The sequence below is a fragment of the Trypanosoma conorhini genome (genome assembly GCF_003719485.1).
Source record: "Trypanosoma conorhini strain 025E chromosome Unknown Tco_14.4_contig_00047, whole genome shotgun sequence".
NCBI classification, from domain to species: domain Eukaryota; phylum Euglenozoa; class Kinetoplastea; order Trypanosomatida; family Trypanosomatidae; genus Trypanosoma; species Trypanosoma conorhini.
Window position 1 is genome coordinate 31,622 of NW_021704134.1, and position 22,209 is coordinate 53,830.

General features: G+C 53.5%; 10 protein-coding genes across 10 annotated transcripts, besides 11 other annotated features; all 10 read right to left on the bottom strand.

The window, feature by feature from the left end:
- Nucleotides 1-2: 2 nt before the first annotated feature.
- Nucleotides 3-629, bottom strand: Tco025E_01447 (cytochrome c oxidase assembly factor; the record flags this gene model as incomplete). The annotated part of the gene is made up of 1 exon (XM_029368385.1): nucleotides 3-629. A coding segment is annotated over one exon (627 nt), but the record flags the coding sequence as incomplete, so codon positions are not given.
- Nucleotides 630-1,007: 378 nt separating this feature from the next.
- On the bottom strand, nucleotides 1,008-1,901 carry Tco025E_01448 (uncharacterized protein; the record flags this gene model as incomplete). The annotated part of the gene is made up of 1 exon (XM_029368386.1): nucleotides 1,008-1,901. One exon carries the CDS (start codon nucleotides 1,899-1,901, stop codon nucleotides 1,008-1,010), a length of 894 nt encoding a protein of 297 aa, XP_029231505.1.
- A 282-nt stretch (nucleotides 1,902-2,183) lies between these two features.
- Tco025E_01449 (uncharacterized protein) lies at nucleotides 2,184-2,672 on the bottom strand (the record flags this gene model as incomplete). The annotated part of the gene is made up of 1 exon (XM_029368387.1): nucleotides 2,184-2,672. The coding sequence occupies one exon, from the start codon at nucleotides 2,670-2,672 to the stop codon at nucleotides 2,184-2,186; it is 489 nt and encodes a 162-aa protein (XP_029231506.1).
- A 28-nt stretch (nucleotides 2,673-2,700) lies between these two features.
- Nucleotides 2,701-2,753: a sequence feature (A-rich).
- Nucleotides 2,754-3,390: 637 nt separating this feature from the next.
- Nucleotides 3,391-3,433: a microsatellite.
- Nucleotides 3,434-3,512: 79 nt separating this feature from the next.
- Tco025E_01450 (fructose-1,6-bisphosphatase, cytosolic) lies at nucleotides 3,513-4,550 on the bottom strand (the record flags this gene model as incomplete). Its single annotated transcript, XM_029368388.1, has 1 exon — nucleotides 3,513-4,550. The coding sequence occupies one exon, from the start codon at nucleotides 4,548-4,550 to the stop codon at nucleotides 3,513-3,515; it is 1,038 nt and encodes a 345-aa protein (XP_029231507.1).
- A 231-nt stretch (nucleotides 4,551-4,781) lies between these two features.
- Nucleotides 4,782-4,801: a microsatellite.
- An 8-nt stretch (nucleotides 4,802-4,809) lies between these two features.
- Nucleotides 4,810-4,833: a microsatellite.
- A 603-nt stretch (nucleotides 4,834-5,436) lies between these two features.
- Nucleotides 5,437-5,466: a microsatellite.
- Nucleotides 5,467-5,717: 251 nt separating this feature from the next.
- Nucleotides 5,718-6,698, bottom strand: Tco025E_01451 (RNA-binding protein; the record flags this gene model as incomplete). Its single annotated transcript, XM_029368389.1, has 1 exon — nucleotides 5,718-6,698. The coding sequence occupies one exon, from the start codon at nucleotides 6,696-6,698 to the stop codon at nucleotides 5,718-5,720; it is 981 nt and encodes a 326-aa protein (XP_029231508.1).
- Nucleotides 6,699-7,037: 339 nt separating this feature from the next.
- Nucleotides 7,038-7,064: a microsatellite.
- Nucleotides 7,065-7,244: 180 nt separating this feature from the next.
- Tco025E_01452 (uncharacterized protein) lies at nucleotides 7,245-14,252 on the bottom strand (the record flags this gene model as incomplete). Its single annotated transcript, XM_029368390.1, has 1 exon — nucleotides 7,245-14,252. One exon carries the CDS (start codon nucleotides 14,250-14,252, stop codon nucleotides 7,245-7,247), a length of 7,008 nt encoding a protein of 2,335 aa, XP_029231509.1.
- Nucleotides 14,253-14,458: 206 nt separating this feature from the next.
- Nucleotides 14,459-14,482: a microsatellite.
- A 99-nt stretch (nucleotides 14,483-14,581) lies between these two features.
- On the bottom strand, nucleotides 14,582-16,162 carry Tco025E_01453 (putative tRNA nucleotidyltransferase; the record flags this gene model as incomplete). Its single annotated transcript, XM_029368391.1, has 1 exon — nucleotides 14,582-16,162. One exon carries the CDS (start codon nucleotides 16,160-16,162, stop codon nucleotides 14,582-14,584), a length of 1,581 nt encoding a protein of 526 aa, XP_029231510.1.
- A 245-nt stretch (nucleotides 16,163-16,407) lies between these two features.
- Nucleotides 16,408-16,426: a microsatellite.
- Nucleotides 16,427-16,505: 79 nt separating this feature from the next.
- Tco025E_01454 (cAMP-dependent protein kinase regulator) lies at nucleotides 16,506-17,090 on the bottom strand (the record flags this gene model as incomplete). Its single annotated transcript, XM_029368392.1, has 1 exon — nucleotides 16,506-17,090. One exon carries the CDS (start codon nucleotides 17,088-17,090, stop codon nucleotides 16,506-16,508), a length of 585 nt encoding a protein of 194 aa, XP_029231511.1.
- Nucleotides 17,091-17,325: 235 nt separating this feature from the next.
- Nucleotides 17,326-17,369: a microsatellite.
- Nucleotides 17,370-17,494: 125 nt separating this feature from the next.
- Nucleotides 17,495-17,521: a microsatellite.
- Nucleotides 17,522-18,265: 744 nt separating this feature from the next.
- Nucleotides 18,266-18,322: a sequence feature (GA-rich).
- Nucleotides 18,323-18,395: 73 nt separating this feature from the next.
- Nucleotides 18,396-21,527, bottom strand: Tco025E_01455 (uncharacterized protein; the record flags this gene model as incomplete). The annotated part of the gene is made up of 1 exon (XM_029368393.1): nucleotides 18,396-21,527. One exon carries the CDS (start codon nucleotides 21,525-21,527, stop codon nucleotides 18,396-18,398), a length of 3,132 nt encoding a protein of 1,043 aa, XP_029231512.1.
- A 362-nt stretch (nucleotides 21,528-21,889) lies between these two features.
- Nucleotides 21,890-22,209, bottom strand: Tco025E_01456 (actin; the record flags this gene model as incomplete). The annotated part of the gene is made up of 1 exon (XM_029368394.1): nucleotides 21,890-22,209. A coding segment is annotated over one exon (320 nt), but the record flags the coding sequence as incomplete, so codon positions are not given.

The following is a 22,209-nucleotide window of genomic DNA, read 5'->3' on the forward strand; positions in this document are numbered from 1 at the left end:
GGCAGCGAGTAGTAGATGCGATACGACTTACAGGCATCATTCACTTGCTTCGGCGTCCCCACAAGCCCAATAAAGTCCGGATGGAAGTCGGAGAGGTACTCTGCGATGGCCTCCAGCGAGTCCCGCCGCGGGTCGCAGGAGACGAAGAGCGGGAGAATACGATCTTTGGGGCGTCGTGCCCGCACGGCGTCCACCACTTTTGACATGCGATTTAACTCCACTGGGCAGATCTCCGGGCAGTGCGTGAAGCCAAAGTAAAAGAAAGTCCACGAACCCAAAAACTCTGCCTGCGTGACGGGTTCGCCATCAGTTTTCACAAGAACGAAGGGGCCTCCAAGTGCCGGTCGACCGCGCGTCTCAACGTTTACCCGCGCACTGCCCTCGGAGCCAAAGTACCGCCGATTTGCCTGCCTCGAGCCATACCAAAGTGTGCCCGCGCACAAGAGGCCAACGCCCGCCAGAATCGAGTACTTTCTCAATGCAGCCTTGTCCTTTTCAAGCTCCTCCTGCTCGGCCTCAGCGGCCACCCCGGACTGAGTCCGAAACCGCCGCAAGATGCATGTCGTAGTCGACGCTGCCAGCGGGCGGCGAAGGACGCAGTCAGGCAACAGCTCCAATGCCCGTCGCATTTGCTGACGCAGTACTACAGTTAACAAAAGATATTATACCTTTTCGTTTGGGTGGAAAACAAGATGCAGAAAAAAATTTAAATAACAGCCAAGAAACTAAACGAAAGCAAAGCAAAAATTCACTCTGCCTCCGTATGAATGACGAAGGTCCTTCCTGGAAGGACCTTCTGGCAGAAGCAGGAGAAAAAGCAAACAAGCAAACAGGCGTAGTAAAGGGAACAGCGGAAGACAACTCTGACTCACGCTTCATACGATGAAACAACTGTATTAGCCCTTGTCAGGACTCCAAAAAATGCAAACATAATATCATTCCATTGCATAAAGAGAGAAATGGATGAATGTATATAAGAGGTAAAAAGATATAGAAAGTGAAATCAGTTACTCATCCTTTTCTATCCATAGTGGAGCGGTTGCCTCCTCCTCCTCCGCTTGTTGTGCCTTGTCGGGGGAAACGACTGGCAGACGCGGCTCCAACGCCACCTCACAGCCAACCAATGACGTCTCCCTCCTGGGCAATTCTGCTTGCGACCGATCAGCCGAGCGTTCCTGAATCGGAAGTGGTGCACTGCTGCTGTTGGCGGTCGGAGGTTGGCGCCCCACGATGGCTTTGAATCGGCCTTGATTGACTCTTATTAGCGTGGCTGGTCGTGGCGCGATGGTTCCCGCCCTCTCCATCGCAACCTTCTCCTGCATTTTTTCCAGCCGTTTTATCCGTTCCTCCTTTATGATGCGCAGCCTCTCCTCCACTGAGGGAAGCTGGTAGCGAGGGACACCATCGCTGCTTTCACTTCTGTCACTGGAAGAACTTCGCCGGTAGTCATGCCAAGTAATTGTTGCGGGCAATGGAGTTGCAACACTTGCTTCTTCAGTGCTCGCATGCCACGCGTCGGGCGTATTCGCAGAAGGAACACTTTCTTCTCTCGGCGTTCGCACCAAGTTCTTAGCCTCATCTGCCACATTCTCAGACGCCACTGGCTTTTTTTTGCTCGCAATACGCAGCCTAACGCCCTGGCGATCCTTCAGCTCACGTCGTCTTGCCTCAACCGGCACGGGATTCAAGGTGCTGTTCGACGCCCGCTTATTAGCCTCAAGCGCTTGTGTACACGTACCCGCACCACTTTGCACGGCGACTTGTGTAGGGGGCACCCCAGTGACTCCCGACTGCGGCGGGGAGTGGCGTCCAGAAGTGGGGCTGGAGTGGACAAGTGTGGTACTTGAGCCGGGGGTCAGTTGCACCACCGGCGCCCCGTCTCCCACCTGGCGCCCTGCCATCAGCGACGCCTTCCGCTTCGCCCCGTGCCCTTTTCCCGCTGCAGGCTACTGCCCCCACCCCTTCGCAGGTGTTCACAAACGGCCAACTAGCCTGGTTGAAGACAAACGACATAGGGAGCGGTGCAGATATAAAATGCTAGTAGCAAGAAAAAATATGTTGCCAGAAAGTATTGTATGAAAGGCACCACAACCCTGCCTTACCACGTTCATTTTTTTCTTCTCGCTCTCTTTTTCTCTCCTTCCTTCGGCCCTTCTCCAACTCGCACTCCCGTGCATGCAACCTCACTGATAGTGTGAACTACGCCGCAGCCTTTTTGCGGCCTCAACCATGGCCGGTGTGACCTCCAACGACTCGAGTCGCTGACGACGCTCCTCACGTGACAAATCGGAGACCCACTTGTTATCGGCGTTCAGCATCAACCCAGACGCCTCGTCGCGATAGGCATATCCCTTTGGGCCATCATACACTGCCTGCGGTGCGTTCGGCACGTACTCTGGTGCAAAGTCACGTTTGTAGTACTGTCGACGGTTAAGCTCGATATTCTCCAAAATCTCATTGGCCCCGTTTGTTTGCGCGTGGTTGACCAAGATGACGGTGGAGCACGCCAAAACAATAATAGTGCCGCGCCACTCCGTCCAGAGTGTGCTAAAGAGCCCCCGCTCGCCGTACCGCGCAAGCAACTCCACGTCTTCGATGCCCAGCCACCAGGCCCTGAGCCGAGTAAAGGGGCTGATGAACCGCCTCCGTCCTGCAAACGCTATTCTTGACATGCTATTTTGCAAAGAAGAGAAGCTGTCTAGAAAGACAACAAGAACAAAAAAAGAAAAGTAAAACAAAAAAAACAATAATAACACCGCATTCCAAACTGGAAAAGAAATGGATGACGTTGAACGCCGGCAGCGTATCTCACAATACTCTCAGACATCAATTAACAGCCTTTTTTTTTTTTGACGGAGGCCCCTTTCCCATATATGCATGCATTTATGAGTATATGGGTTTGCTACTACTTTTGCTTGGTCGTCCCCTTGGTCACGGTGCGAGTGACACAACATTTAGTACTGCGCAGACAAGTACGACGCGTGTCTCTCTCCTTGTAACCGCCAACGCGAATTTTTTTTCCTTGCCTTACTCCCACTTCTAAAACGGGTCTTGGTACATACAAGCAGAATAAGACATAAAACGACAAAAAACAACAGCGAATATGAAGTTAAAAATACCGAATAAAACAAAAAAAAGGAAAATAAGGCCCGCTCATCCCTACGGGGAAAAAGAACAAACAAATAAAAACGCGTGTGCAATAGCTTTGAGAAAAGTGTTTAAAAAAAAGAAGTGAAGAAGGCGTGGAAGGATAAAGAAAAAAGACTAATTGGGAAACATAGTCCTCTCTTTATTCCGCTCTCTCTTTTTTTCCTTGTTTGCCTTTGCTCCTGAACTCACCACATTTTTTGTTCCTATCTTTATCTTTGATACTAACTCGCAGTTACTACCCTTCTTCATTTTTCATCTTTGCTATTTCTTTTTCTTTTTCCTTGCGTTCAATGTACTCCACACCCACTTGGCCCCCCTTCTTGGTCGTCAAGTTTCTCCACCCGTGCCCCCTAAACGCATTTTTACAGCTTACTCCCAGGCTTCTTTTCTTCCCTCTGCCGAAATGAGAGGCACAAATTCACTTCATGCCTACTACCCATGTACACAGCCACGCGCTGGTGGAGCGCCTTCGGTTCCACATCAAGCACACGGCCCTTGCCTGTGGAGGCTATACCGCCAGCCTGCTCCACAAGCATCGCCATCGGGGCAGCCTCATAGAAGAGGCGTATCTTTCCTTCTGGTCGTTTGCGATCACTAGGATAGCAGAAAATACCACCATAAAGCAGTGTGCGATGAACGTCAGCAACCATTGAACCGATGTAGCGTGCAGTGTACCCATCCTTTGATTCCGATTTAATGTGATGTAAATAATTCTGGAACCATGGCTCCCAGCTTCGAAAGTTTCCTTCATTTACACTGTAAATAGGCCGGGATGCTGGAAGTGTGATGTGCGGATGCGTGTGAATGAACTCACCAATAGTCGGGTCCAGCGTAAATCCATCCACCCCGTACCCGGTAGTTAGCACCAGATTTGTGGCTGTTCCATACATGGCGTAACCAGCCGACACAAGGCATTTTCCCGACAACTGCTTTAGTACTGCAGTGGCCTCCTCCATGTTTGCGATTTTCATCTCCGCAGGCACACGCCAGATGCCCCAGATGGAGCCAACGGATATGTTTGCGTCGATGTTGCTGCTTCCGTCGAGTGGATCAAAAAAAACAATATAATTTCCTTGACGATCCCCTTCCACCAACACAAGGGACTCTTCTTCCTCACTACCAAGAAAAGCAACCCCCGTTGATGACAACAAATAAGCCTTGAATGCATTGTTTGATATCACGTCAAGCCTCGCTTGCGTATCTCCAGTCGCGTTGGCAGTGTTGTCGCTAAGGTATCCAAAGAGACCCTGCATTCCAGCCGAACGAATATGCTTCTCAACGACCTTTACCGCGGTCTGAATAGCCGTCATAAGGAGCGTGAACTCGCCTCGACTACTGGGCGGCTGGCTGCGCATCAGAAACTGCACCAGCGTCGCTGGAATACTGACTCGCGACTCCATAATAAAACGCTTCCAGAGGCAAAACTATAGGCAATGAAAATTTAAAAAAGCAAAGAAAGAAAGGGTAAACAAAAAACGAATATGAAAAAAGCGAAATAAAAAAATACGTCGCAAAACACTGGTAATATGGCAAATAAAACAAAGTGGGAATAAATTGCACTATTCATGGGTTCCGGACAACTCGTACACGTCCCTCAAGAGAGTAAGAGAGAAAGAGAGTGCAGGGAATAAACACACACACACACACGCACTCTCGCTCTGTGTGTGTGTGTGTGTGTGTGTGCTCGCGCGTCTGTGCGCAGTAGAGTGGGCGGGTGGGTAGGCGCATATGTTCACGTGTGCTTCCATCATTGCGTGTTGATGCCGACTAGCTCTAGTGTATCGAAAAAGTGTGTGGGATGGAAAGGAACAGGGGAAGGAAGGGGTGGGAGCGCGGGTGGGAAGCGAGGGAGGAGTGCCGGAGCGGCAAGAAGCATGAAGGATGTGTGCGGGTAGGGGATAAAGGGAAAGGAGTGAAACCTGTGTGCAGTTAAGTCTGGGCGGCGTTCGCACCCCCTCCCCCCGCGCAAAACACTTTGCTTGTATAAGTTCTCATTTGGGGGTCAACTAAAATGGCAGTAATTGCTTGAATTCTCCGCGAATAGCCTTAAATGTTTCCCCCGTCTTCAGCTGCGAACTTCTTATATAGTTTCCTCTTTTGTTTTTTTTTTTTCGTTGCTTCATTTTTCTTTCCTTTCATCTTCCTCATGTCCACTGAGTAATTTTCCTCAATTTTCTTCGTTGCACTTTTTTTCCCTTCCTGTTTCCTTCTTTTTTTTTCATTTGATTGTTTATTCCGTTCCTGCTTCTTTTCCTTCTTCTTTTCGGCAAAATGAACCCGAGTCCATTTTTTTTTTTTTTTCGCTTCTCTTTTTTTGCCTCTCCCGTCACTTCTCTTTTCCACCGACTCATCGTGTTTCCCCGGTGAACACGGAGCTGTATTATTTACCCCGTCTATTCTTTGCTTCTGCTTCTTTTTTTTTTCTCGTCTTCTTTTTTCTCCCTCCCCCGTTCCTTGGAGCCTAGGCCCTGCCGCACCCGGTGTCGTTTTCCCGCTCGCGCGGGACGGCAGTCGCTCTTCTACCCCTGCGCGTAGTTCTCCGCGTTCTTACGCGCACGCCACCCCGTTTAGTTCCACTGCTGCGGGATAACTGGGTACATGTTCCCGCCCTGCATCTGCTGCTGCTGCTGCTGCGGCAGCGGCGGCTGTTGCTGTTGCTGTTGGGACGGGTGTGGCAGTTGCTGCGGCGGTTGTGGCGGTTGCGGCGGTGGGGGCTGGGGAACACCCTCCTCGTTGATCACCAGTGATATGGCAGGGTTGCTAGTCTTTATGTCGTCCATGCGCGAGAACTGAATGTCGAGGGTAAAAGTGACCGTGTCGCCGATTGTCACAGGTTGACCTTGCAGGATGCTCTTCACGTTTTCCGCGGTCGCCTTGCTGTCAAACTGCACCAGCGCCTGGACACGGTTGTGGTTTCTCTGGCTGGACTCATTCTTCGGCAGCACCACAATCTTCTGCACGCTACCGTAATTGCCAAAGATTTGATACACGATCATGGGTGTGATTTGCGCCGCAGCCGAAACGTCATACTGGGTGTTAAACATAGAAACCAGTAGTGTCTTGCTTGTGTGCTGAGTCGCAGTAAGCTCCTGATGATTGCTGTAGCGGATGTACACGCGTCGGCCATCAATTTCGGCGTATCCGGTTTGGCGAAAGAAGTCCACCAACTGTTGTGCGCTTTTGGTGGACTCCATCTCTACGAGTGCCTGGTTCATCTGACGAAGCATAACAATGTGTTTTATGTTTCCAAAGTTCTGAACAAGGTTTTGAATGCTCAGCTGCGTCACGTTGGGGGTAATGTTGCGCATATGAATGACACGGCTCACCTCACCAATCTCGTTATTGCGCTGACGCGACTGCTGACGCTGTCCCACATTTCGATTCGCCTGTGAGGCATCGTAGCCGCCACGGCTTGGGCTGTTGTTGTAGTTTGACAGCATGCCAGGGGCCGCCCCCTGGGAAGGAATCGGCGGCTGCATCACACCCTGGTAGGGCATCACGTTGGGCGTGCCATACAGGCCATTCTGAGGAAACTGCTGACTGTACATCCACGCAAAAAGGTACCGTCTGTGTGGCGAACAAGTGGAGGAAGATGGGAAACAAAGGGGGAAAAAAAAACGAGCTCCTGGTGTGAATGTGTAGGTGTGTGGGGGTACTATTATTCCTGAGACCGGAGTAACACCCAGAGAAATGCAGTTGACAACCACCTTTCACTAATGGGCACTCTCACCGTGCAAGCCTTTAACTGATGGGGGTCCCATAAAAGGAAGAGAAACAAAGTAAAGCAAAGGACGCTCAACCGCGGAGAACGGCGGTGAAGGAAAAGAACAAGAGGAAAGTCAAAGCTCACACACCACATGACTATGCCATCCCCCGCCCCTTCCCATTAAATATATATATATATATATATATATTAAAAATGAATACAAAATACAAAATACTGAAGGAAAAACAACCACAACAGAACTCATCATGTCTTTCTTTTTTTGTTCGAGGGAAAGTCAAAGAGACACATACGTGGGTCATAATTTTTCCCACATTGTTTTTTTTTTCTTTTTTGTAGGAATTTGTTTTTGCTCAGTTATTCTATTACTCTATAAAAAGGCCCTTTTAAGCTCTGCAAGACGCTTAGATGTGTGCAGCGCGAGTGTTTCCCGTCGCTTGCTGTCTCTGCTAGATGAGGGGGCTTTTCTCGTCACCCTCTTTGCGGCATTGACAGCCTTTATTGCCATTGTCGTTGTCGCCGCGTCCGCCTCGGGTGACGCTGAGCAGGAGTGTGGGTCGGGAGACGGCGAAGTATTCTTGCAGCTGCTGTTCGCGCGCCGCGCCTTCCTTGCGGCGGCAGTTGGCACATACATGGAAAATCGACCCGGTACGCGCTGGGGTGGCGAAGTGGCCCTCGCCCGAGTCCTGGCAGGGGTCACGCTTCTCCTCGCCGCCAGCTGCCTGAAGGAGGAATCAGCCGCCGTATAGATCTGGGCTAAGTCCATCACCGGCCTCGAGGGCGAGGCACCCGTGCGGCGCTGCAGCGAATTGCCCCGCCTGCCCCCTGACGGTGATAGATCACGGCCAACTGGGTCAGCCTCCGCCGCGCGTGAGTGAAAAGTCAGTGCGTGCGACGCCTCCCTTGGCGTCTCCGTGGTACTGGCGCTAACCGGAAGCGAATTTTTCCGAAGAGCCTCCTCCGTGTGGGACTGAAACACATGCCCGGCAGCTTGTTCTTTTGTAACGGGAGGAGGCACCGGCGGGGTGAAACCCGAAAAATCATCGAAATCAGCCTCAACCTTCTCACTTGTGAAGGCAAACTGACGAGGCGGCGAGGTCTCCCGTGCCGCCCCCCCGTTGCCCTGCCTGGAGATGTCACCCTTCACGGTGGTGGAAATGAACACATCTTTGCCAGGGATTCCCTCCACCTCGGAGGGGGCGTGCCACCGTTCTGTCCCTTCCCTGCCTTGGCTGGCCGAACATGGGGGCTTTGCCGCAGTGGAGTTCAGCACTGTAAGCTGCTGCTCAAGAGAAGCGGTTCGCCGGCGCATGGCATCCATCATTAAAGACCCTTCAACAGCAGACGAGTATGCTGTACCCAGTGAAGCGTGCTTTTTCAACATGGCTCTTGACTCCTGAATGGCTCGTTCCATGTCACCAGCTGTGGTATTAACGCGTAACAGCTCTGCGTTTATTTGGTAAAGACTTGACAAACTACGGTTGATGCTCATAGCAGAAGGAGGGTCCGGAGCGCTGTTCGTCATTTCGCCGCGGTTACCATCCAGCGCCTGAAGCGCAGGTGGCATTGTTGTTGTTGTTGCTGTTGCTGTTGCTGCTGTGGCTGCGGGCGTGACTGGGGTTGCCGCCATAGTGCCTGCGTCTTCCATCCTTTTCCCGCTTGCACCAACTTGCACGCCGGAAGACATGGTTGCAACTTCACTTTTTATTGCAGGGGTCGTAGTGGCCAACTGCACAGGAACAGCCAGAGGGATCGTTGGCTGTGTTATCTGACGCGGCGTCTCACAGCCTGCCACAGTGCGTGGGGAAACAAATGATGGGGTCTCGCTCTTCACTGGAGCTGCGGTAAGACGCTCAGCCCTCGCATGAAGGTCCAGTAGATCTTGGTTCATCATCAAAAGCTTGTCTTTTTGCTGAATCGTGTGGCGCACCAACGCTGCCTGCTCCGTTGCGCTTAACCCTTGCGGCTGCTGCACCGTAGCCGGGGCATACACCGCAGGCGTAGGAGGTCTCTGCGTGGATGTTCGAAGCGCCTCAATAACACCATTGAATTGCTTCGCCTGCTGCTCCTCGTGCTTAGCGAGTAGCTGCTTCACAGCCCCAATAACATCGCGTTCCTGTTGTTTTTGCGGCTCATGAATTTCTGGGGCGACTGCAGTAGGCGTGACGGGCCGCGTTGACGCAGGCGAAGACTTTACAAACTGGGGCGGGAGCGGCACAGGGACGGCAGCACTGCCTGCCGCCTTCAGCTCGTCCACGTACTTGTAAAAGGCGGCCGTTTCTGAGGGTGACAGAACCGGCTCCTTCAACGCAGACACAGCAGGAGTTTTCCCCTCGGCCGCTGCAAGGGCGGGCTGCAATGCTGCCGGCGCCGACGGCACCGGTGGTTTTGCTGACTCCCTCACCTCCACTTCCTCGCTACTCGTTGGAGCCGGCGCAACAGCGCCACTCGGCACGAATCCACCGGCGCTCTCGCGACAAGCAAACGGTGGCAGCGTCCAAGGGGAAGTCGACGTTACTGCAGGGACGGTGGCATTTGTGGGGACGCCCAGCTGCACTGTGGATGGAACAGGAGTGCCCGGCACATTCGTGGTGGGAGCAGGGGCAGGGCCCAACGACTCCTCCGTGCCTCCCACTCGACAGTTCTCTTCCTGCAGTCGGCGCGCCCCCACGGCTTGGGGGGCCGGTTCCCGCTGGATTGCATCTGCGCTTACCGGCACCTTGAGCGTCAGCAAAGGCGACGGGCTGACAAACACAGAACTTGGTGGCAAGCTTGGTGGCGCCAACGCCTGCAGAGGCGACGATGACCCTGCAAGAAAGCCATACGGTAGATCCGTTGCAGCACTCTTAACACTAGCACTGTTTCCTTCCACCACAACGTCTTTGCTTTCAGCTCCACTCAACACGAACAACTTCACGCGGGGCATGTGTGGTCGTGCCCTTAGAACGAGAAGCTGAGGCGGTGCCACCTCGTTTGTGCCTTCTGGAACTCGTGGCTGCACAAGTTGCATCTTCGCCTCTGGGGCCACGTTAGATGGCAGATCTGGTGGTCGAAGCACATTCTGAAATTGCAGAAGCTTCACATTCAGCGGCGCCCCCTCCTTGACTGCAGCCAGCGAAACTACTTCTGGTAACTGCCTCCCGACACGCGTATCTCCATGGCGCGAATCTGCTCCCGAACGGTACCTCTCATTGACGCGGGTCCCATGCGCTCGGTGTTTGGCGCAGCGGTAGTGTTGCACATGATGCTTTTTGCAGCGACGAGGCGAGAAACACGGCGAAGAAAAGTTTCGGTCACGCTCACCAGGAGTACTTGTCCCGCCCTCACTTGTTGCTGTTGTGTAGGACGTGGCGGTGGTGGTGATCTCAAGCTTGATGTCCTGCAGCGTCTCCCAAATGACGCGCTGCCGCCTCTCAGCCTCGTCAAGCACGCCGTCCGTCTCCCACCAGGCAACACTTTCGGGTGGAAACAACGCCGCAGCCGCGGCGGCAGCGACGCCAATATCACCACCGTTCGCCAAAAATCGTGAAGGCGATTGCACGGCTCGTGCCGGCGGAGAAGACGAAGTCGATGCAGCAGTTGCCAAGGCAGCATTACCCCCTGTCAGCTGAGGGGAGTTCGCCGGCCGTGGCTCGGATTCGGGTGACAGCTTCCGACGCAACGCTGACGCCGCGACATCCACGGGAGTTACAGCAACACGGGAAGGGGCCACGTAGTCCCCGGTGCGTCGAATCCCTTGAACAGGGCTGCTGCTCTCACGCTTCCTCACCCCTGCGGCTACCGCTTCAGTGGAGGCTATCAAAGCATGATTGCGCACCGGCGGAGAGAGCTTGCAGAGTTGGTGGAACAGTGAGTAAGAGAACTGCGGCGAGGGCTCTCCCTCAGCCGGACCTATTGTGGCGTTGCGGTCGCAAATACGTTCCTGTGAACGGCTAAGACATTCCTCAAGGGAATGCATCGTAAACTCAATCGGCCACATCTTGTCCACCCACTCGGTGTTGATCAAATAGCGGCGAGAGGGCAAGTTGTGGTTGCTCGGCCATTCAGGCACATCGGCACCGCCACACTTGGACCAACGGAAGTACGTGGTGGCTTTGTTGGTCGTGAGAGGGGTCTTCTTCTGCAGCGTCATCTGCGCTTGCAGCTCGTGGAAGGCGGCACCTGCAGTTCCGTCGTCGCCCCCCTGCGACACCTCCGTGAGACGGCCCACGACAGCGTAGTAGTACTGCTTAAGTGAAGTAACGACCGTCAAGGAGGCCTCTGACTGTTTAAGCATCTCTCGCAGGAATCCAGCCAGGCCAGGTGTACCGGTGCACATCGGCAATGCCGTCGCCGCGAGGTCCACACACTGCCATTGGAGAGACTCAACCGGCAGCGCAGTCCCTTTCAAGTTTTCAATGGCCTGCAGCAGCAAAAGTGCCACGCGAACGAGAATCGATGTGTCACCCGCCGCTTGTTTTGTCAGTTCCGTGATTTGCTCCTCTGTGCGATGCGAATACCCAATTAGGGCCAATAGGCGAAAGCACAGAACACACGTGCGAGAGACGACTGAACCACAACAGATCGTCTCTCCGTCGTGCTCCCCGTCTTGCACAGCGGCGTTGGTGGTGAGCACGCTACTTGAGATGTCCTTCACCTTGTACGGCAGCCATGGAGCAACACTGGCCCAAACATGCTCAAGTCGCTCCAGAAGGATCCTCAGCCTCTTTCGGCACGCTTTCACCGAGGCCTCCTCCTGCAGCGGATTCTCCAACCCCTCCTTCAGAAGCGCCTTGGTCACACTCGTTGAGTAGTTGTTTTGGGCGGCAATCAGCCGGTCCGTCATCGCGTGAATGACAGCGGCAACAATGAAGGCCTTTGTATCATTGCTGAGAAGATTCCCTGCGCAACGCCAAAGTTCCGTGTTGAAGTAGTCGTCAAGCAAGGACCCAGAAGAGAGAACGCAAAGAACGTCCGACGGTGCAGGTTCGGAGAGAAGCTTCTTGAAGAGTGCGGACTCGGTAAGAAAGGTTGCCGCCGAGCACTCCGTGAGAAGCTGGGAATTGTCGCAAATTGACCCAAGCGGCATCAAGTACTCCGTCAAGGGGACTGTGAAAATCTGAAGGAAGGCAGAGACGACATGATATCGCCTCGCCAGAAGCATGGAAAGAAGCGCCCTGGCACACAAAGCCGCGTGTGTGTCTGGGGAGGTGACCGAAAGAAGGTCTGTAGAGAGTGTAAGGGCGTATTCAAGCGCCGTGCGATTCTTAAAAGGAGACGGCGGCAGAAAAAGCGAGGTCTCTCCCACTTGGTGCATTTGACAGACCACTCGCCCCGCAGCATCCTTGTTGACGTACACCGGCACCTCCAAGCAGGAAGCCAGTAAGGCAGTTGCGATGGCGTGGATGACATGAGACACGCGGTCCCCCACAGAGACCACATGCGTTCCGTTTGACAAAGTGGAGACCACCACCATGCGGCGCACGCATTCCTCCGCAAGTATAACAAGAGAAACACGCTCTGCCAAACTATCGAGCACAAAAGAGACATCCTCATCCTGCTGCTGCATAAACCGCTTCCATGCACATCTTAATTCATCCGATAATACACTTAAGAGGGACTCACTTGCCTGCTCTTGTTCATCCACTGTCCCGTTGCAACAACGGACGTAATCCGCCACCAGCTGGATAAAAAAAATGTCGGTGTACACGACGGAGTTGTCCAAATCCCGCCTAGAGAGGATCCTCTGCAGCAGCATAGTTATACCCCACATTGTCCTCCAATCCGACGCCGACTTTGGGGCGGCAGCACTCAAAAGCGCCTGAAACACCCGCTGGGTCAGAAACACCTCATGCTGAGAAGATCCGGCAAAGCGGAGCAGCGGCAGAACCTGCTGAAACGCAAGCTGGATAAACTCGCACCGGCCCAAATTCGACATCTTCTCAATGCATGACAGGCTTTTCACGAGCGTCGTGACCCGCCTCTCTGAAGTTTCATTGTCTATGGTCAAGGGAAAGAGAAGTTCACGCGGCATATCCCCATCAATGGCAAGTGCGGTCACCCGCAGCACCACGGCCAGAAGTCCGTTGGAACAAAGAAGCTCAGTCTCCCCAACCCGCACAAGGCATGGGGAGTCGGTGGAACTTTCCACCATGTAGTCGCTGCCAAAACGACTTTTTGCTGGAGGCGCAAAGTGAACCGTGTTGCTTCCCTTCTTCACCACCACGTCGATGGCGCTTCCAAACACCTCTGCGGCATAAAGACGGTAGTCCTGTGAAAGTACAAGAACGATGTGCAACCCGCCCTCTGGCCGCGAGGGGTGCGGTAGCCTTAGCCACACCATGCTCTGTGGGAGGCTCTGCAACCCAACTTTGGTGCACCCGGTGATCAGCTCCATATTGAAGGGGGATCGCCGCAGGTGCACCAAGTAACTCTGCGAGGTGAGCAAGACAACGACGGCGTAGCGCCGCTGCTCAGTGTCTGCGTAAATGCGGCAGAGGGGTGCTGCGCAGACACCGCTCTCCCGTTCGGGCAGGTGGAAGAGCTGGCTCTGGTAACAGACTCGAATGGTTGGGTCGCCGTCATCCAGCGAAAAGATGGCTTCACGAAGCATCACGCAGCAGTAAACTCCTTTCGACTGCGCGGGCAAGGAACTCTTCTTTTCGTTATCGTCGGTGGCCATACGTGTCGCCTCAAAGACTGATAGCGCCAACTCTACGGTTGGGGATATTGTCGCAATCGCGTGGTCGACCGGAGGCCCCACCGCACAGCTCAGCACGGAAACGACACGATCGCTTTGAATACAGAGCGCCGCATACGTGCCAAATGCAGCATCCAAAGCAAAACACTTCCATTTGTTTGCCCCAATGGAACCAATGGCCAGGTAGAGTTCCGCAGCCCGGGTAATGACCAGCAGACTCACCACCAGACCTGAAGCCGTCAGTTTTAGGCTTGAACAACGGATCTGCAGCTGCGCCGTTGTTTTGCCGCTCTTTTTTTCGCGCGGCACCAGGGGTGTGAGAAGGGCATCCAGGTCATCGCTGTAGTCTACGGGATCCCCAGCTAGGTGTGTCGCGCTGGACGGGCTGAATTGCACAATGGCCAGACCCAAGCGCCTTCCCTTGTCATGATGAAAAAGCAACGCGGTGAAAAGACCATCACTCGCCGTGTCAATGATGCGGGTCGCGTACTTTCCGGCTCCTCGCAGTGTTGCGACGCCTTTTCTTTCACGCCACACACGAAGCGTGTTCTTCTTCTCGTCAAGAAAGACCGCTGCAACCTCCGGCTCCTTCGCCCCCACGGCAGCGAAGCGGCGAGAAGCCACGACGCGGGCGTACCCCGGCTTCTTGCCGGAGCCCAAGCAGAACTGTGTGGATGGCGCAAGGGCGATGGCGCTCATGGGGCAATTGCGACGCTCTTTACACAGAAAGGGGGTGAACCTTGCGTGGAAGTTTGTGAATCATTTATGCGTAATTGACAATGAATAAAAAAAAGTTGCCAAAAAAAAAGGAAAGCATAAATGCAGTGCGCACTTGTGCACGTCCAGAACGACAGCAACACACGCATGGATGCGACTCAACACGGACTTGCACCTCCCACTCGAATTCTCTCTCTCTCTCCATCTCTCTCCCCACCAGTCTTCCCCGTTGCGCTCCCGCTCTTAATGGCAGTGGTAATGTTTTCAACTGCCTCATTTTGGTGTCCTCCTCACAACACGTTTACCCACGACTACAGTGCGGCCTTCTCTTTCCTCAGCCACGCGATCATGTCGTCACGCGTCGCCTGCGGATGAAGCATCGCATACCTTCGGAGCACCACTAGTGCGGGTCCGATTTGTGGGGGGTCGAGCGGGATGAGCTTGGAGAGCTCGTCGCCTTTGAGCAGCAGCGGCCGCGTCATGGCGTCAAGCAGGCCCGACTCCCGCTCCAACGCGGACCACACATCGCTAATGATGCCGGCCACTGCACCGACGTCGCTGCAGCCCAAAAGCTCACTTCGCTGCTCAAGAAGCAAGTAGGAGGAAAGCACAATTTTGAACGCGGACGAAACCATTCTCTTGTCGTTCAGGTCACTCAATCCCTCAAACAGGGCGAGTTTCGCTGCATCCGTCACCCCCGCACTGGTGATGCCGCGCATGTCCAGTCGATGCTGGAGAAGAGTCTTGTGGCATTCAATCATGCGCCGCAAGGCATTGTAGGAGGTGAGTGGCAACTTCAGCCCATTCACACACAACGCATAGAGGCGCTCCGCCAGCTGCTCCCGAGGCGTGCCGCGGTAGAGTGGCAAGCAGAGAAGAAAGAGCACGGCCACCAACTTATCGGAGGGTGACGATAGAAGCAATGGGGAGTCGCTTCTCGAATAGAGAGGCGTCAGTGTGCGATTTAGCGCCACAAGGCTCGCAAGGCTGCCGTCCGTTGCGGTGTCTTCGGGAGCCAAATACTCTATTCTCTCCACCTCTGCGGTGAACTTGCCCTTCTGGCTTCTCTTCATGTACAGCTCCGCCAGCAAAACGTGCTGGAGAAGGCCCATCTTTAAAAGGAGGTCCACACACCTTTCAGGCGAGGGTCCTGACAACATCTTCACCAACTCCTTCCCAATACGCTCGCGTGAGACCTTCGCCGTGACCTTCTCAAGGAGCCCCTTGTTCACGCAACACATGACTGAATCATCAAGTGAGAATTCCAGTTCACCCAACTGACCCACAAAACGAATTCCGCGCAATAAACGTAACGGATCATCCGTAAAGGTCTCGCTCGGGTCCAGCGGGCAGCGCAGCACACGACGCCGCAAGTCCTCTATACCAGTCGTGTAGTCCTCCACCTCCATCGTGTGCAGGTTGTAGAAGAGTGCATTGATGGTAAAGTCTCGACGCAGCGCGTCCTCCAGTGGGGTGGCAGGTCGAACCTCTGGAATACGTGAGTCCGACCTCGTGTATTCATCATGACGCAATGCACAAAATTCGATGGGAGTATCGTACACGCACACCGTTGCGGTCTCAATGTGCTTGGACAACTCCGGATTGACTCGGATGACGCTCACCGTGCGCGAGGCCATACCCATCGTCTGCTGATACGCCGCAACCTCACGCGCAAAGAGTTCCCCGGAGACATGCCTCGAATCGGGAGACTCAATGGCAATGTCAATATCCTGTGAGTGGAGACCTAGCAGGACATCCCGCACCCAACCACCAGCAACCCGAAGTGTTGCACGAATGCCGCGCTCCTCATTGACGCAAAGAAGAAAGGCAAATATACGTTTGTGCGCCGCCGCTATCGGCTTATCTAGCCTAACCCGCTTCGGTGACAGCATCACCTAGCACCACACGTTGAGGTGCGTCAGTGCATGAGCCCAGGCAAAGATAAAAGAGAGAGAGAGAAGAAAAAAAAACAACAACAACGCCAGACGAAGTGTCGTTATGCCAGAGCCCAAACAGGCCCACATTTCACACACACAGATCCGCACAAACACACAATGCACGGAAACACGGTGAAAAAAAAACGAGGAATGAGAAATGTGAAGCAGCAATCCCACCTGTGCAAACACACACACGCAATGAGAGAGAAGAGAGAGAGATGGGGAAAGTAAAAGAGGTGTATCTTATTGCCGCTGATGCTGCCTCCTCTTCCTTCTTCCCTCAGTTGCCTCACTCACGTCACTTTGTTACATCCTGCTGACTCGCAGCTGCATCTGCAGCGGCGGCGGCGGCGGCGGCCTCGGCGGCGGCGGCGGCAGCAGCAGCAGCATTCGTTCGGACGAGGTCACGAAGCTTCAGACGCCACTCTACATCAATCTTGGTGTTGTCTATCCCAAGCTCACACACCTTGGGATTATCCTCCAAAAGCCGCTGAAGCTGGACAGCAGCGCCCTCGCTGATATAATTGTCAGAGAGGTCAATGCTCTTCAGAGAGGGATGCTTTACAGCAGAATTGCACAGTGCAGCAATGGCACTATTCCGCAGACCATTCTCGCTGAGGATGACCTCGCGCAGATTGTTGCATCGATCCACAACGACCAGCAGAGGAATGACCCCTTTGTTTCCCAAGTAGTTGCGGCTAACGTCGATGGACTCTACACTGGCAGACTCTTGGTAAAGGGAAAGGAGGTCCATCACGCCGCTATTCGGGCTCAGACCAGCCTCCGCGCAAGCCCTGATGTATACCTCGCGCGGCGCAATGTGTCGCGCGCGTGTCGACTTGCCGCCCTTCTTTGCCGACGGTTTTACTGGGCGAAGGGGCATGGTATCCCGCTTGCTGTTACGCAGCCGTGCCTGCGGAGGCGGCAAAGATAGACATAGATACAGAGAAGGGCAGAAAGGCAGCCAGAATCGTATTCTGGGGAAGAGCGAAGGCTGGAATCTCTTTGAGGACAGCTTGCGTTGAGGACACCGTCGTGACGCAAACACGCAGGCAGCATGACTCCATATGCCGCTGGCACGTGCACACACATTTACAGCTGCGTAGTACCATGGTGGCAAAAAAAAAGAACAACAACAACAAAAAAAACACCCACAACAACATAAATTCATCCACAATTGTTTCATCTTTGCCCCCCCCCCACTGAGTATTCAACTAGATGCACTCCTCTGTTTCCTTTGCTAAATTCGAAGCGACAGCTAGACAAGTGTGTAGTGGCGCCACTTAAAAAAAAAACAACAACCACAACAACAACTATCGGCACCCACACGCACGCTCTCGCGCAGAAACAAACCTCACACCACACGAACAACCTTCCCCTAAGTAATTAACTAATGCCTCCCTGCTCAATAGTTCCACCACATAGTCGGACAAGAATCCTTCCTCAACTCACCCTTGGAGTTTACACACCGGTAAGGACGCCTCATGGCCGATACAAGCGTACATGCGGCGCAGGCGCATCCCACACCACAGAAAGCAGCCACCGCATACACATGATTCAACGCATTCCTCATCGTTCGTTGCCCACGAGCAAAGGTGTTTTCCTCATGCCCCATCGGCTCCTTGATCAGCTGGTGACCAAGTCTGCGGCAGGAACGACGAAACATGGCGCAGAGAAGTTCGCTTTATCTCTATATAAGAATCCGCTTTTTGTTTCTTCCTCTCCACTCCTGGCAAGGATGAGGCTATCCTACGAGGAACTGTTGGCACAATCCGAACAGTAACAATACACGTTGGGGAAAAATGTGACGCGCGTATTGATTTTAGTTCTATTTCGTTGAAATAGTGCCGGCGAAAACGGAAAGAAAGCAAAAACAAAAGAAAGCGAAGAAGCCCAAACAAATAAAAGGAGAGAAAAGGAAACCCCAGAAGAAAACAGAGCAAATATTGTGGTCCGCCCGCGTGTTGCGTTCGCTTGGAGTCCGCAGCAGCGGGCGGGAGAGAAAACGGGCCAGCTCCACTTCGCGGAAAGCGAACTTCCATTAATAAACAGGACGCTAGAGAGAGACCCACAGGGAGAGGGAGAGAGAGAGAGAGAGACAGACAGATAGAGAGAAGGATAATAGTACCTGGGAGATGTAGATGCAGAAATAAAGAATTGACCTCATCTTCGTTGAGGGGGCGGGCATTTAGTTTGCTTTATCACTCTCGCTCTTATTGCTTTCCTTGACCACTCTCGTTAGTTGCTCCATCACAGACGGCCAAAGAGCCAAAGGAAAACGTCGTTCAATCCGGAAGTACCCTGAGGGCGTCAGCGCCGGGTTTTTAAGCTGTCTATAAAGTTTCTCCTTTTCTGGTGTGGAAAGAGGATGCACCTTTGCTGCGGGGGTGGGTGCTGGTGTAATGTTTTTATGGATAAAAAAATCATCGTCGTCGCCGCCAAGAAGATCAACCCAACGCGGAGGCTGAACATCCTTCTCTTGTCCCTCCTTGGGCACTGGATGCAACTCCGCGTGTCGCTGGAGTGCGTAGAGTTTGGCCTTCTTCGGAAGCGCCTGGTACTCCTCCTCGACGAGGCCCAGCAGTGGTTTAATGTCCATCTCCCCCTTCGCCAAGGTAAGGTTGTCCTCCGTGTCCACAAGAATGGCAAGCAAGGTGGGGTAGAGAATGTGACATGCGGAAGTAAAGTACTGAAACGGTAAGGCCGAGAGAATTCTGGAGAGTAATGATTTACCCTTTCCCCAGGCAAACATGCCTTGAATCTGTTTGTCCTGTACGCAAAGGTAGCCAATAAGAAGAAGGCATTCGTGGAGTGCGGCCCGTAGATGGTAGGATTGACGAGTTTGTGCGGATGTTAGCCCTGCCGTGGGGCTATTTGGGGGTTGCGGGGCGGGAAAAGGCGGGATTTGCTGCAGCGTCACGCCAAACTTCAATGCGTTCGCGAAGGTCCCATGCACACCTTCCCCAGTAGTACTCTCGCCAGGAATAGTCTCAAGCAAATCGGCATGAGCCTCAACATAGGCGAAGAATCCACTAAGCACGTGGAACAGTTCGGTTTGTGTGATCACATTTGTTGTTTTCGCCGACATAACCTTCGGGTCTACGTGAACGTTCGCGCCAGCCTTGTCAATAGGAGAGTCATGTAGCACCTCCTGTAAAATCTCCAGTCGCCAACGTGCAAGAGAGTTTAAGACTCGGAACACGACAAAGACGATTGTGATGCGCCGGGCACTGAGCAATGGGCTCGTCTTGCTCAAAGGACATCCATCAGGCGTCAATATATTCTCAAGCAGAGTAAAGAAGGCGCATGCTACTTGGCGAAACCATACAGCAGGGCAATCACCCTTCTTTTTACTCAAAATACAAACCTGGGAATGTATTAATCGGGTCGCACTGTAGACAACCTCTAAATCTTCCTCACCCGTGCATGCCCGCGAGACGGCAACACAGTACTTATCAATGCATGCTGCATCCAAATCGGCCAATAACTGATCCCGAACCGTAATAAGTTTAACATTTGATTGAGCATCTATGCCAATGCGTTCAAAACAGAGTTGTAGTATTTCAAGTGAGGCTGTGAGTGGGATGGAGTGACTGTGACGCTTTAGACCCTTTATTTCATCACGGATGCAGACTAACAGCGGGGCGAGGTCTCCCGACCGAATAAATACCAGAACATGCTGTTTCCCCTCTTGCGCATCGGTGAGAAAGCGCAGCAGCGCATTACAGGCGAGGCGGAAAGTCACCATGTCATTCGCCCGGCGAGCATCCATCATCACGCGCGTTAAACTCTCATAGGCGTTAAAGTAGCGCACGTACTCATGATCTGTGTCGGCGAACTCCGCCATCGCCAGTAGGTCATGAAGTGGTTGACGGCACTGCACCAGTGAGGCAGGTGCCGTGTTTGGGCCCAGTCGACTGATGATCGATCTCAACTTACTTCGATTTAAGTCCTTTGCACTGGTGGTACTTTCCTTCTGATAGTTTTCCATATAACTTTTCCCTTGTCGCGCAGTGGCCGCCACCACCTTGGCTAATTTCTGCGCCAATTGATCTTCTTCCTGTGGTGGAATAACCGGCATGAGCTCCTGGATGGTAGGTTTGGTGTCGGCCTCACGCTCCTTGCGCTGGCGCGCCTCTCTAATCTTCTGCTCCTGCTTCACAAGCTTCAGACGCAACATCTCTCGTTTCTCCTCCCGTAACTGGGCACTTTGTTGAATACGTTCCTCCGCCTTCCGACTGCGCGCCTCCGCCTCTGCGCATGCATCCCTTTGCCGTTGTTGCGCCCTTTTTTCCCATTCTTCGACCCGTTGCTCCTTCAATTCCTTTTCGATCTTTTTCTGCTCCTCAAGGCGTCTGACGTTCTCCCGCCGCTGCTGCTCACGCTGCTGCTGTCGCTCAATGCGCTCTTGGCTGAGATTTCGCCTTCGTTCGGCGGCGGCCTGCATGGCCTCGTTGCGCTCCTGCGCGATCCGCTGAAGCTCCTCCCGCTTTTGCTCCTGGTTGTGTTCGACCTCCGACATTTTGCGATCAAGCAATAGCGCCTTCGTTTGGTGCCGCAGCTCGTAGTTAAGTCGCACCTCCTCCACCCGTGAATTGCCCCGCCTGGCACGCTCCTTCGTCTGCTCCCGCGCCTCCTCGACGCGGCGGACCCCGTGCTCCTGCCGCTCCAGCGTGTCGTTACGCAGCCGCTCCTCGGCCTGCGTACGCCGCTGCTTAGCCTGAAAGCTTCGTTCCCCGGCGGCCACCAGCCTTGACTTCCTCTCCTGCAGCCTTTCCAGCCGCCGCTCCTCCGCCTTGCGCTGCCGCTCCTCACTGCGGAGAGCCGAGGCTTGCCGCGCCGCCTCAACCTCGTCGCGTCTCTGCCACTCACTGGCCATCCGCTTCGGAGAAACTTTTTTGCTCTTGGGTGAACACAGCTGCTGCAGACTTGACGGCACCGCAGCTTCGCTCTCGGCGTGATCGCCGTCGTCCACCTCGCGACTTGTCGGCGAGGCGCCGCCCAGGCGCGTGGAGTTCAGGTTCAACTGCCGGCGACACTCAATTCTCCGGTCAACCTTAATCGTTTTCAGGGCCCGCAGCCCCTCTTCTATGACGCTGATGCAGTCGTCCACAGAAAGCGCGCTTGCCGTACCCTGTAGCGCAAACACCATCTCATTAATAACAGCCTTCAGCTTTCCAAGAAGATGAAACGCAGCCACGGGGGAACCCTCCTTTGCACCCGCGTGCTGTGGCTGCTGCACAGCGGCGATGTCATCCGTTATGCACTGCGTCTCAAACGACCTTTCGGTACTGCGCTCACACGCAGCCTGCGCCTCCATCGTTACAGCAATCTTAGCACAAAGAAAAAACTATAAGAGAAAAAAGAAGGCTGCGGCAATCACAAAAAAAAAAAGAGTATGACTCAAATAAAAACATGGCGGGACAGTGGAAGGCACACACAAAGAGATACACAACTGTGCGCCGCATGCAACAAACACCCACAAGCATACTCTCAGCAGAAAGGCAATTGTCAGCTAAATAAACAAAGAGAAACAACAACAATTCAGAGCGAATGGCAAAAAAGAAAAGCAAAAAAAAACATATAGCGCTTAAATTATACAACACAGAAAAAGAAAACAAGTAATAAAGAAACAAATCCGCAATCACCACTTATTGTTTTCGTCCCTAAAAAAACACGATATTAAAAGCATTTGTTGTGCACAATGCTCGGACCGGCCTCGTCGTACTCACTCTTCTTGATCCACATGGTCTGGAAGGTGGTGAGGGAGGAAAGGATGGAGCCGCCAATCCACACACTGTACTTCCGCTCCGGCGGTGCAACCACCTTCGGCTTGATCGAAGAGGGCGCAAGGTTACTGATCTCCTTCCCAAGGCGCTCAGGAAGGTTCTTGAACATGGTGGACCCGCCGGAAAGCACAATGTTCCCGTACAGGTCGCGACGCACGTCGATATCGCACTTGTTGATGGACTGGAAGGTCATCTCGTGGAACCCAGGGGCCT